Source organism: Polypterus senegalus, chromosome 9 (assembly GCF_016835505.1).
Source record: "Polypterus senegalus isolate Bchr_013 chromosome 9, ASM1683550v1, whole genome shotgun sequence".
Lineage (NCBI taxonomy): Eukaryota > Metazoa > Chordata > Cladistia > Polypteriformes > Polypteridae > Polypterus > Polypterus senegalus.
In genome coordinates this window covers 116,329,657-116,342,246 of record NC_053162.1, presented here as the reverse complement: position 1 = coordinate 116,342,246, position 12,590 = coordinate 116,329,657, and the positions used below count along the sequence as shown (strand labels likewise).

The 12,590-nt window shown below is 38.8% G+C and overlaps 1 protein-coding gene across 1 annotated transcript in view; it reads right to left on the bottom strand.

Annotated features, from left to right (window-relative positions):
- Positions 1-12,590, bottom strand: part of glg1a (golgi glycoprotein 1a) — a 247,916-nt gene that overhangs the window by 9,570 nt on the left and 225,756 nt on the right. Inside the window, exons 22-24 of the mRNA XM_039762406.1 lie at positions 8,545-8,652; positions 8,089-8,209; positions 715-821 (exon numbers count right to left, since the gene is read on the bottom strand). Coding sequence (XP_039618340.1) covers positions 715-821; positions 8,089-8,209; positions 8,545-8,652 — 336 coding nt within the window. The remainder of the gene's footprint in view (positions 1-714; positions 822-8,088; positions 8,210-8,544; positions 8,653-12,590) is intronic.

The following is a 12,590-nucleotide window of genomic DNA, read 5'->3' as shown; positions in this document are numbered from 1 at the left end:
TATGGATTTTTTAAATGTTCATGTTTTTCCCTGTGCTTAAAACTCATTAAAAAAATGTTTACTGCGAACAGTTCGTAAGGCAATAGTGTGAATTCTTGCAATGTTACTTTTCTCTGTTCAAGGTTTTCTCAGTGTTATTCAATGTTTTTATATTTAGTTTACTATTACGCTGTGCATTCTATGGTATTAAATATTTTTGTGCTTAATCTTTAAAAACATATATTTACATACAGTTCATATGGTCTGGAACGGATTAATTGTATTTACATATAATAAATCCTATGGGGGGAAATCACTTCGGGTTATGACCAAATCAGGTTACGAACAGAGTTTTGGAGTGAACTACGGTCGTAACCCCAGGTTCCACTGTATTTTTTTTTTAGTATTATGCCCATCCTGCAACAATTTATGCTTTTAACATGGTCTCTCCTCGGCCTCTTAACTGTTCTCTGCAGCACTGTCGTCATATACCACACCATGATATCCTAAAGCAATTTATGAGTTTAAAAAAAAAAAAGTTTTTTTTCTGCTCAAAAATTTTAATATAATTAATTGAAAAGCCATATAAAGTTGAATACAGATGCTGTACACTTAGCTGCTGTGTCTAAACAGGAATGTCAGAAATGAAAACAAACTCTGAAACTGGCTTACATCAACAGAAGTAAAAATAAATGTTCACCCACAATCAGCTATTATTGCACATAAATACATTACCCTGGCTGCATAGCTCCACATCTCAATGCGGTCCTGTAATCTCTTCTTGCACTCTGGTTGCAAACGAACCCGTTTATCTTCTAGTGCTTCCATTAGACAAGACATCTCTGAAGGAAGAAGTATTTGCTTAAGTAAAATTTTAGGAAATTACTTAAGAAACTTAAATGATTGTTTAAGGATATGTTTAAACATTTCAGAGCAGAATTAAAGATCAAAAGGACTAGAGAAAATTGAAACTGAACCATACTATTTTCTAACACTGCGTAATCCTGAGCAGGGCTTTGGGGGACTGGAACCCATCTCAACAAGCACAGTACGCAAGGTAGGAATAATCCCTGGACAGGGCATCAGTCCATTACAGGATGGCTAAAAGTGCACAAACACACCACATACATACTAGGGCCAATTTAGTGTTGCCAGTCCAATAACTGCATGCCTTTGAAGTGTTAAGAAATTGGAACACCCAGAGGAAACTCAAGCAGAAACGAGTAGAACAAACAAACTCCAGGCAGAGAGGACATAGGGCACAAACTCTGGTTTCCTTACAGTGAAGAAAAACTGCTATCACTGTATTGCCCATTGAAAATATTACATTGCTAAATTAGTCTATAACTTTCATCTTGGAAAAACAGGGAGTGTACAAGACATATAACTGGTCTAGTTTACAAAAACAAAATTTAAAAACAAAACACTGTGTAATAAAATTCTATGTATACCTTTCTGAAAAATAAATTTGCAACAAAGACAGTGGACTTAAGATCACTAAAATGCATCCTATCTATAATTATGTGTATGAGTATTACTGGCCTTCTTTCAAAAAGGTTATGCACATCTGAAATTTTTTGATAGTAAGAAATTGTGCATTACTGAGTCCCTTACAAATCATTTGATCTCCCAACACATGCACACTGTAATCACTCAAACTTTGCAATTATCACATTCATAGCTTAAACACTAGAACAAACTATACTGAACATTAGGCTGCAAGCCATTCTTTATATTTATTGTCTTACTCTGCATTCAGAAAAATGCATTAAAGAGAAATTAATATTTATAAGAAATTAAGAAATATTTGTTTCCCAGACTTTTAGATTCTTAAACTCTGTCATTTTCTTTCTAATTCACCTCTTTAGTGGATTTTGTCCCCTTAATTGTATTTGAATACTGTCAAATAACAAGCAGCATAGCAGAGACCTGGGCAAATGAAACTGGCACCTTAAAGGAGGATATTTTGTATTATCCACTTGTGTGCACTTATGAGTAATTATTGGCATGAATAACCAGAATATTAAGAACAACAAAATGCTGAAAGAAAAAATAATTCATATGCAACTAAATTCCTACTTTGTTCAGTAAACATTTAGCATAATTAGTCTATAATTTCTGGACTGATTTTTAAAAAAAAAAAAAAAGAAAAAAAGAAGAAAAAAAGAAACAGCTTGCTTAATTAATGTAGGGGTCCAATTAAAAAAAGAACATGGTTCGGAATGATAATTTGAGAATGGGTGCACTATAAAATTTAAAAGGTTGCCCATCTAATGATAAACTCAAATAAAACAAGTGCATGTTTACTTTCTTGGAAATTATGGCAGGATTAAATGTATGGTTTACTTTCTGCACTGTTTCTAAATTCTGACTTATTGGTATATTTTATAAAATATGACTTATAAACAGTAGACTGCGTCGTGAAAAGCATATACACACATATTAAAAAGGAAAAAAATTAACAGTAATACATATATGTATCTCTTAAAAATGTCTATACATTAACACTAGAAACACCATGACCAATGTCAATTGGTATTGATCTTAAATTAAATGTTTTATTTTCTTAGAAATTTTCAAAAATGCCGAGCACCAAATTCTACTTACAAAATGTGATTGATGTATTTTTTTTTCAAAAAAATTAAAAAAATTTACATTTACTTATTAAGGCTAACACCTTTATCCACAGGAACTTACAATATCTGAGATACAACTGTGTCAGCATCGGGATTTGAACCCACAACCTCATGATGAAGTCCAAAACCTTAACCACTACACCACTGCCTGCCTCTCTCATGTTGCTATTGCTACCACTGTGATTGATTAGAACAATCCTGGAAGGCAGTTCACTCTCAGCATTTTCAGAGACACAACAATGTATGCAAATGTGACAGTAAAAGGTTAGCTTTCTTTGTGAAGGACTGATGCAGCATAGCACTTAGTTGTAAATGAGGTGCTTTTTAGGAGGGGGAAAAATTATTTGAGAACAGCTATATTCAAATGCAGTCTGGTGCACAAATTGAATCACAAATGCACATATTAAATCAGATACATATGTGATGACATGACTACAGATGTGCACACGAACAAAAAGTGGCTGTTTATTCTTGCATTTGCACTACATACTAGTAGTATTATTGTGAAGATGCCAAGAATCTATTGTGACTGCTGATCTAGACTGTTTTGTAATAAGTGTACATACCACTTGTCATTTACAAATACTTAAATACACCAATACAAGTATGGCTGTATTTTTAAAACCACTACAAAAAAAAATAATCAAAAAACGTTCCTACTTAATTTGGTATTTTATGCACCCAATAATGCATTGAGATCTGTTGTTTTGGATTTTTTCTAATAAAAACTGATGTTTTTCTCCTCTGCAAAGTTTTTTTTTTTTTTAATTTAAAACAAATTTTAACTCAAAGTAAAAACACTGTAATGATGCTACATGATTAATGTTGTCATAAATGTATTTTGTGCTGAGTGATGTCTTTTGTAGCATTGTCCTGTTTACATGGTCTGAGTGTCTATGTAAATATAGTCCCCTGGAAACAAAGGGGAAAGGGTAAGACTGTGGAACCGTGGACCCTCAAGGTAATTTGTCCTCTCAATACCATCACCTGCATCCAGGTCATTCACTATTTAAACAGGAGAACAAAAATAAAAATAAAAAAAAATACAAAAATCCCGTATTACTATACCTAGCCAGGAGAAGGCACCGATCCAGATCACTTACACCTTTTTCTGCTTGTCACTTTTAAAACGCCTGACAACTTCACCTTTGCAACACAAAACCCTGGGGTTCTGGACTACGCCGACACACCGAGGATAAGCATGATGAAAGTGCTTCTTGTTATTTGGGGAGAGAAGTAAGCCATCATTTTCATCCGTATACAATTGCCATAGGACACTTTTCAAGCTGAACAAGGTTCACAAACATTATTCATGTTCTTTTTAATCCCCTGGACTTTTATGTGCGTTTCGTGTTTTCCGCGTTTCTTATTGATTTCATGTTCAGTGTGGGGTCAAGGGAAGGTTTGTGTCGTGTATTCGTTTTTTTGCTTCACCTTTTTATTATTACATTCCTCCGGTTATTTTTGGGGTCGAGTGTTATGTTGGGGTTGGTTGGGGTGCGATACACGGGTAAAATTCCGTTACAACAAACTGCCAGGACCTAAAAAATATTTGCTGTAATGAAAATTTGTTTGTCACTATAGTGCTTTCTTTAACTTGCGTCCAGGTGTCTGCAATCATTTCAATAGTTTCCATCCATCCATCCATTATCCAATCCACTGAATCCGAACACACGGTCACGGGGGTCTGCTGGAGCCAATCCCAGCCAACACAGGGCACAAGGCAGGAACCAATCCCGGGCAGGGTGCCAACCCACCGCAGGACACACACAAACACACCCACGCACCAAGCACACACTAGGGCCAATTTAGAATCGCCAATCCACCTAGCCTGCATGTCTTTGGACTGTGGAATGAAACCAGAGTGCTCGGGGGAAACCCACACAGACACGCAGGGAGGACCAGGGAAGCAAACCCAGATCTCCTAACTGCGAGGCAGCAGCACTACCACTGCGCCACCGTGCCGCTCAATAGTTTATTTCATGTTAATTTTAATCTCTTCCTGTCTACAAGTTATGCTGACGAAAATTTTTCTAAGCATTTCTTTGCAATAATACGCTTTCAGGGTGCGAATGATGCCCAAATCCAATGGCTGAAGCACTGCCGTGCAATTGGCTGGGAGGAATTCAACACGAACATTATTTAAATGTGGAAGCATGTTGTGGGCAGCACAGTTATCAATCAGAAGCCGAATCATCCTTTTCTTCTTATTCATATTGTGAGGTTTTTGAACTCTTTTGGGATCCCCCAACTCCCCACCTAACGGGAAAAATACACTGAAGTGCGTCCCAAAGCGCGATTGCCGTGTCTGTGGAAGACTGTTTGTCCGTTGCTGGGGTAGGGCAACAGCAGGCTCAAGCGCTGCAGTGAAGCGCCACAGAAGCAAATCATAAAAGATTGGGGTCACGCTATAACTCCCTGTCTTGCACCCCAAAACACGAGGCTTAGTCTTAATATTTTAGCAAAATCAGTATTATTCAGCTTGAAACAGGAATAGCAGGGTTATATATTGTAACGTGATCTGCAACTCACAGCAGTCAGGCAGGGTTGTGGCCAGGTTAGAGGCCAAGTAATACTGTTCCCTGCATTTACAATATTCCTTGCATCACCCATCGATATCTTTTCTGTTTGCTTCGGTAAAGAGCCGCAGCAGAGGTGTGAGCTTGCTGTTGCTCCGGCAATGGATAAACAGTCTTCCACAGACAAGGTGATCGCACGTCGGGATGCTCTTCGCGTGTTGTCCAGTTGGGGGAGGTCCCAAGAGAGTTTAGAAACCTCACATTTTCTTGAACGAGTCTTGCATTATTAGGAATGTTTCTTGAATAATCATCATTGAACTACATAAAAACTGCTTTTTTGATGTCTTAAAATGCATCAGTTCGCATACGTTTGCAACCAGAGATTTTTCTTCTTTTTTTGCTTGGTCTTTGAAGAAACTTGACAGTGTCAATGGCGAAATTCCAAATTCACTGGCAACATCTACAAAAATTTAGTTTTTTCTAATATGTACTGTTATCGTTTTCTCGTGTCTGCTGTTTCTATAGGAGGGTGACAATGAGTTAAATTCCAATGGATGGGTTTCAAATGTTGACGAGTAATAAGCAAAAGGTATCACTGAAACCCACTGAAAACAAAAACACAGTACAAGGAAAGTGCGAAGAAAGAAAAAAGCGTGTTTCTGTTTGGGGATCGTTGTCCAGATCTGACCTGCGACCACAGACCTAACTGCTCTGTGGATGATTCATTCAGGCATTTCAAGGTCTTTTGGGCACTTCGTTGTAATGAAAGTATCTGCTGACTGTATGACGACTCATGCCATATGGGAAAACTGTTGGGACCATAAAAAAACTTTGTTGTGATGAAAATTTCGTTCTAAAGATATTTGTTGTAACGGAATTTTACCTGTATATATTATTTGGAGTTTGTTTCATTTGTTTTTTTATTAATATATAGCCACTTTTTTACTTTACATATTATTTATCTTTTGGCTTATCTTTGATTGCTGAATGAGGAAGTTTATTTGGAAGAAGTACGGCTTGTCAGGTCTAACGTTCCTTAGCTTGCTGGTGTGGCTGCCGTTCAGGGAGAAAAAGCCTGCCGTTGCCTTTACAACATATGCAAAAAAATATGTGGTATGAGGGCTACCTATGGTTTTTGGGGGAAGGGCAGTAGGGATGAGTTATCAGGATGCTGAGCTGATATATCATTATGGAGAATGAAATAATTCAAATGCCACTTTGTGTAGCTTTGACAATTTTACTACTGAAAAAAGAATATGGTGGTTCTAGTGTTAAATAATTTTACAGTGCATCCGGAAAGTATTCACAGCGCATCACTTTTTCCACGTTTTGTTATGTTACAGCCTTATTCCAAATAGGATTAAATTCATTTTTTTCCTCAGAATTCTACACACAACACCCCATAATGACAATGTGAAAAAAGTTTACTTGAGGTTTTTGCAAATTTATTAAAAATAAAAAAATTAAGAAAGCACACGTACATAAGTATTCACAGCCTTTGCTATGAAGCTCCAAATTGAGCCCAGGTGCATCCTGTTTCCCCTGATCATCCTTGAGATGTTTCTGCAGTTTAATTTGAGTCCACCTGTGGTAAATTCAGTTAATTGGACATGATTTGGAAAGGCACACACCTGTCTATATAAGGTCCCACAGTTGACAGTTCATGTCAGAGCACAAACCAAGCATGAAGTCAAAGGAATTGTCTGTAGACCTCTGAGACAGGATTGTCTCGAGGCACAAATCTGGGGAAGGTTACAGACAAATTTCTGCTGCTTTGAAGGTCCCAATGAGCACAGTGGCCTCCATCATCCGTAAGTGGAAGAAGTTCAAAACCACCAGGACTCTTCCTAGAGCTGGCCGGCCATCTAAACTGAGCGATTGGGGGGAGAAGGGCAATAGTCAGGCAGGACACCAAGAACCCGATGGTCACTCTGTCAGAACTCCAGAGGTTCTCTGTGGAGAGAGGAGAACCTTCCAGAAGGACAACCATCTCTGCAGCAATCCACCAATCAGGCCTGTATGGTAGAGTGGCCAGACGGAAGCCACTCCTTAGTAAAAGGCACATGGCAGCCCGTCTGGAGTTTGCCAAAAGGCACCTGAAGGACTCTCAGACCAAGAGAAACAAAATTCTCTGGTCTGATGAGACAAAGATTGAACTCTTTGGTGGGAATGCCAGGCGTCACTTTTGGAGGAAACCAGGCACCGCTCATCACCAGGCCAATACCATCCCCACAGTGAAGCATGGTGGTGGCAGCATCATGCTGTGGGGATGTTTTTCAGTGGCACGAACTGGGAGACTAGTCAGGATAATGGGAAAGATGTACCGCAGCAATGTACAGAGACATCCTGGATAAAAACCTGCTCCAGAACGCTCTTGACCTCAGACTGGGGTGGCGGTTCATCTTTCAGCAGGACAACGACCCTAAGCACACAGCCAAGATATCAAAGAAATGGATTCAGGACAACTCTGTGAATGTCCTTGAGTGGCCCAGCCACAGCCCAGACTTGAATCCGATTGAACATCTCTGGAGAGATCTTAAAATGGCTGTGCACAGACGCTTCCCATCCAGCCTAATGGAGCTTGAGAGGTGCTGCAAAGAGGAATGGGCGAAACTGGCCAAGGCCAAGCTTGTGGTATTATATTCCAAAAGACTTGAGGGTGTAATTGCTGCCAAAGGTGCATCAACAAAATATTGAGCAAAGGCTGTGAATACTTATGTACATGTGATTTCTCAGTTTTAAAATTTTTAATACATTTGAAAAAACCTCAAGTAAACTTTTTTCATGTTGTCATTATGGGGTGTTGTGTGTAGAATTCTGAGGGAAAAAAATTAATTTAATCCATTTTGGAATAAGGCTGTAACATAACAAAATGTGGAAAAAGTAATGCACTGTGAATACTTTCCGGATGCACTGTATCATTGTAAAAAAATGGAATGTGTAAAACAACTTACGTCTTCCTTTTCCTGGAAGGATTGCTGCACACTGATGTTTAAGATCCAGCGCACATGCAGTATGCAAGACTGGATCCACAAAAATGTCTGCCTTGCTTTCTTTCAACATGTTAAGCACTTCCTGTGAAAAGTAAAATATAATAAAAATAACTTAACTGTATGGATTACTGAGCACATTACAGTATATAAGCAGACTTTTATTGTCCCTGACATTGTTTTTCCTCCTTGAAACTGACAAAGAAAACATTTTCAAGTAAATGATAAAGTGATGTGATTGAAGGTAAGTAAATATCAAGATATTGAGTATTTCCATTATAAGCTGGAAGCAGCCAACTGAAATACTACGAAGATCTTAAAATATATGGAGTTATTTTAGCTGGAGAAACAGTTAATGCACCTTACTGACTACCACGTACTAAATCTAGAATTCATGTAACTGTGGAAAACATATACCACCTTCTTGCACTGTTCATTTTTAATCTTGAGTAAGTTTGCTTTCAAACATTCTTCAACTTGTCCAGTTTGCTCCTGAGCAGCAGCCTCCTCTGCACACAAACTAGATATCTGTTGGTAGAAAAACACTGTTTAGGTCTTGATTTGATGAAGACAAGAACTGTGGGTGGAGTGAGGAGATTCTTTTAACAAATTTAAAACTTGACACTAAAGACTTGGAAATGTAGGGGAAAAAATGAATTCCAGATGTAGGCCAAGGTTTTGGAATGTAATTTTAGCAATTAGAAAAGGCAAAACCATAAAGATAAGTGTCTCTTTTAACATCATTCCTATTTAACTCCTTAATTAACTCTTTCAGGGCAAATGTTTGTTTCTTTTCTCCCAGGGCTGAATATTTTTACAAAAACAATATTTAAAAGAAAAAAAAAACAAAAAAAAACAAAGCAATTGATTAATATATCAAATCAACAAAAAATATTTATATTTGATAAATGTTACTGTCTTGCATGTTGTATGAGCCTGCATACTATATGATTTCACATACATATCACATACATGTTACACAGCAAAGTCCTGCAAAGTATGATATCGCTCAAAGCAGCCAACTGCATGCATTGCCACATTGCACTGCTTACAATACACTCACCTAAAGGATTATTAGGAACACCTGTTCAATTTCTCATTAATGCAATTATCTAATCAACCAATCACATGGCAGTTGCTTCAATGAATTTAGGGGTGTGGTCCTGGTCAAGACAATCTCCTGAACTCCAAACTTAATGTCAGAATGGGAAAGAAAGGCGATTTAAGCAATTTTGAGCGTGGTATGGTTGTTGGTGCCAGACGGGCCGGTCTGAGTATTTCACAATCTGCCCAGTTACTGGGATTTTCACGCACAACCATTTCTAGGGTTTACAAAGAATAGTGCGAAAAGGGAAAAACATCCAGTATGCGGCAGTCCTGTGGGCGAAAATGCCTTGTTGATGCTAGAGGTCAGAGGAGAATGGGCCGACTGATTCAAGCTGATAGAAGAGCAACTTTGACTGAAATAACCACTCGTTACAACCGATGTATGCGGCAAAGCATTTGTGAAGCCACAACACGCACAACCTTGAGGTGGATGGGCTACAACAGCAGAAGACCCCACCGGGTTACACTCATCTCCACTACAAATAGGAAAAAGAGGCTACAATTTGCACGAGCTCACCAAAATTGGACAGTTGAAGACTGGAAAAATGTTGCCTGATCTGATGAGTCAGAATTTGGCGTAAACAGAATGAGAACATGGATCCATCATGCCTTGTTACCACTGTGCAGGCTGGTGGTGGTGGTGTAATGGTGTGGGGGATGTTTTCTTGGCACACTTTAGGCCCCTTAGTGCCAATTGGGCATCGTTTAAATGCCACGGGCTACCTGAGCATTGTTTCTGACCATGTCCATCCCTTCATGACCACCATGTACCCATCCTCTGATGGCTACTTCCAGCAGGATAATGCACCATGTCACAAAGCTCGAATCATTTCAAATTGGTTTCTTGAACATGACAATGAGTTCACTGTACTAAAATGGCCCCCACAGTCACCAGATCTCAACCCAATAGAGCATCTTTGGGATGTGGTGGAACGGGAGCTTCGTGCCCTGGATGTGCATCCCACAAATCTCCATCAACTGCAAGATGCTATCCAATCAATATGGGCCAACATTTCTAAAGAATGCTTTCACCACCTTGTTGAATCAATGCCACATAGAATTAAGGCAGTTCTTAAGGCGAAAGGGGGTCAAACACCGTATTAGTATGGTGTTCCTAATAATCCTTTAGGTGAGTGTATGTGTTGCACTGGTGTTTCCTTTTCAATTGTCTGTTGCTGCACTTTCTCACATATATTGTTAGTGTGTACTGTAGAGAGACAAGTCACCTGTTTGACATCGTGCTATGTCACTGCCACCAAGTTTTCCATCTGCATTAAAAAATGAATTGTCAACTCTTTTCATCTTCAACCTGTCTGGCGTCAACTGTGAAGCCCTTTGTCTCCTGTTCATCCTCACTGTGCCACAAGCTCCAATTACCCTGCCATGTAGCTCCATGAAAAATTTTGGGCATGTGTAAAAATTGTCCATGTACACAAAATGACCCAAATGTACATAGCCCTGAAGAAGCTCCAGCACAACCTGACTTGTCAATGGGCAGTTCTCTCTTTGAAATAAATACTTTCATGTATATGTAATTACTTTCAGGCAGAAACCAGTGTTTGCTTCTGCCAGTACAAAATCCTTTATGCCATACTTTGTGGGATTGTCTGGCATATATTGGCAGAAAAAAAAGGCATCCCTTTTATTTCATCAGATTCATGCACAGACAAATCACAGCCTGGATGATAAAATTGTTTATATGTTGGTTCCACAATGTCAAGCAGGGGCTGAACTTTATACATTGGGTTTTAGCCTGGCTCACCACTTGGGATTTGCTTCTGGTTATTACAGAAGTGAATAAAACTTTGCAGCAGCACGTACCTATCACGCAGCATAACCTGTCCAAAGTCACCAGGGCACAAAGCACAGTTGAGTTGAACTAATGCCTCCAGAAAGCCCTTCATCTTATCTTTTGTTCTGGGTTTCCACTTCGAAAAATGAGAATGTGGTGCAAGTGCAAAAAATTGCTCTGCATTCGTGTTTGTGTCGTCTAACAGTAGCTGAAAAGCAGCATCAGGAGAAAGCAGCCTGAAGTACTCCAGCGGCTGGTAATCTTTCATTCCAACAGCAAGCCATGCTGTTTTGTGAAGTCCGGTAGCCAGTTTGGCTCCCACAGATCAATGTCTAGGTATTCCTCCCACACGAACCTTGTCATAAGTGCGTTGGCTGCGCAAATGCGCTCAACCAGCAGCCTGATGCCAGTTCCTCACTCTCTTACTGGATCTCCTGATCTCTGTCAACAAAATGAGATTCTGAAAAATCAGAGTCCGACTCAGCGATAATGCGCAAAACATCGCCTGTTGAGTATTTTCTTTTCTGCATTATCTTTGCTCCCTCGTGAGATGTCGATGCCATCTTGCCTTTGTTTTTCATTTCGTAACTCACACACACGCAAGGATTAGATGCCGAATCAATGAGTCTAACATTCCTCCTAGCAGAGAGGGAATGCCTGTGACGTAACAGTGAGTTCTGTCGCTATTAACAGCTGATTGTTGCCCTCTACCCCTGGATGTCATCCACCCTAAAAGAGTTAATATAAAAAGTACACATCAAATTGCAAGTACCAAGTTACTGTCTGGTTATTTACAAAATAGCTGTATGATTTCAATGTCTGTTGGAACAGTAAATTCTAGACCTACAGAAATGACTGCATGGATATATGTGCAAATCTTTATAACATTTGCTCCAAACCTTTCCAAATAATATTAGTACTATATATAGTGAGTTCTGATTTAATTCTGATTTATGCTACCATACACAAACTAATGCTGATGTTGGTCTGAGGGCATTTGTATTTTTAAAAACCTGATTACTTTATGAAGCTACAGGGAAAACAAATATTAAAAAAATTTAACTAATATAGGACAATGTGAAAATGTAGAATTGTGTTAATTTTTTATGTAATGAGACAATCTTGATTTTTTTTTTTACTCTGCATTATGATGCATGCTACTGAAAATGCAGACAAACCTCTTCTTTTTCAGCACATACACCGTCAGCATGACCCTGCCAGATCTAAACACTAGTATGGCAAATTGTTCGCCTACTAAAGTGATTAAAGCTGCAGGTGGAAGTCCCTTTTTACTTTATGTTGCCAAGCAGAGTTGTGCTGTGGTGCAGCAGTCTATTAGCCAGCGAAAGCGCTGTGAAGAAGCTGTCTGTTATGGTGCAGCCTTTGTCCAGTCTGATAGCAGTCATGGGACATTTTATCTTTTATTGCTGGTACAACAAATAGTTTTCAGCAGAATCAATCACAGTACCAACTGTTGTCATCACTGCTCTTGTAAAAAGAATGGAGATAAACGGCATCAACTCACTGAGGGAATAAAACTGAATAATAAAAAAAAAACATAGCGTTA